Source organism: Amblyomma americanum, chromosome 1, assembly GCF_052857255.1.
Source record: "Amblyomma americanum isolate KBUSLIRL-KWMA chromosome 1, ASM5285725v1, whole genome shotgun sequence".
NCBI lineage: Eukaryota > Metazoa > Arthropoda > Arachnida > Ixodida > Ixodidae > Amblyomma > Amblyomma americanum.
Window position 1 is genome coordinate 325203360 of NC_135497.1, and position 1128 is coordinate 325204487.

General features: G+C 42.9%; 1 protein-coding gene across 1 annotated transcript in view; it reads right to left on the reverse strand.

Annotated features, from left to right (window-relative positions):
- Window positions 1–796, reverse strand: part of LOC144115444 (uncharacterized) — a 3378-nt gene extending 2582 nt beyond the window's left edge. Inside the window, exon 1 of the mRNA XM_077649844.1 lies at window positions 695–796. Within this exon, the coding sequence (XP_077505970.1) occupies window positions 695–706 (12 nt within the window). The 5' untranslated portion in view covers window positions 707–796. The remainder of the gene's footprint in view (window positions 1–694) is intronic.
- Window positions 797–1128: the final 332 nt, after the last annotated feature.

Genomic DNA, 1128 nt, shown 5'->3' on the forward strand with positions numbered 1-1128 from the left:
GGATCGCTCACTGTACAGTTCTAGCAATTGGTTTACAGCCATAATGATACATGGTCGTAATGTCATTACGGCCTTATGTCTATAGACAGGAGGTCATAATGATAACGTCATGCCCACAAAGTGCAAACGACCGCATCAGTTCATGCACTGCAGGGATTATTTTTCAGCCGTAATGCAGAGTCATTGGAATCTTAGAGACACGGCGGGTAAAAATAACCACTTAGTATGAACGGTATTTTATGTGCGAAGTCACCAAGTATTGGAAAAATGAAAGTGGAGAGCAAAATAAAGCACATATTCACTGCCTTACATCAGCTTTCAGACCAGCAGAAGAAACACCGCTCAGTGGCTTTTAAATGGCTTTCACGCTATAAAAATCCCGAAAATCAGAACATCACAGTCCAAATAAATTATTTTATCCCTAAATGCCGGCTGTGCGTTTCAGCTTTTCAACAAGCTCTCTGAATCACTAGCATTGCCAAAAATTATTACAGCCAAAACAAAGGTTGTTCGGAGGTTCAAAACCCGAACTCAGATATGAGCAACACCCCAGCATTCACATACGATTACTACAAAGTAAGCTTGGATTTCTACTCGTTTGGGAAAAAATATCTGCCTTCAACTCAGTGTACAGAACAACGGTGCAAAGCATAAGCAACACAGTCAGCCGAGATCTGATCAAGTATTCACTTACGATGGCTTTCATGGTGCGCAGTGTCGTTCGTTCCTTGACTGTAGCAGAGTGCCAAGGATACGCCGAACGCCGTGCTTTATATTCAAGCTCCTGCCCGCGTTTATCGCAAGTCCGCGAGTACCTCCAGCCGTTGGCATAAAATGAAAACTTGAATTGTGCTATTTCATTGCAGCTTTTTGCAGCGATCTCTTATCCACTCTTTCTTTAGAAGCCTAGATTTGAGACATCTTTTCTTGCTATTGGTTTTGCTTCGCGAGCGCAGAAATCCCAAACCATTTCGTAACGTTCGCTCAGATCCTGGTCGTTCCTTGTAAGTTCAAGCACGTTCCTCTCGAATGCGAAAGCCGTCATTGTAAAGCCAGCTCATACCGAACCGACCAAGTAGCGAAGTATAAAAGAATGCTCAAAGTTCCTGCACCAAAAATGATAACAGT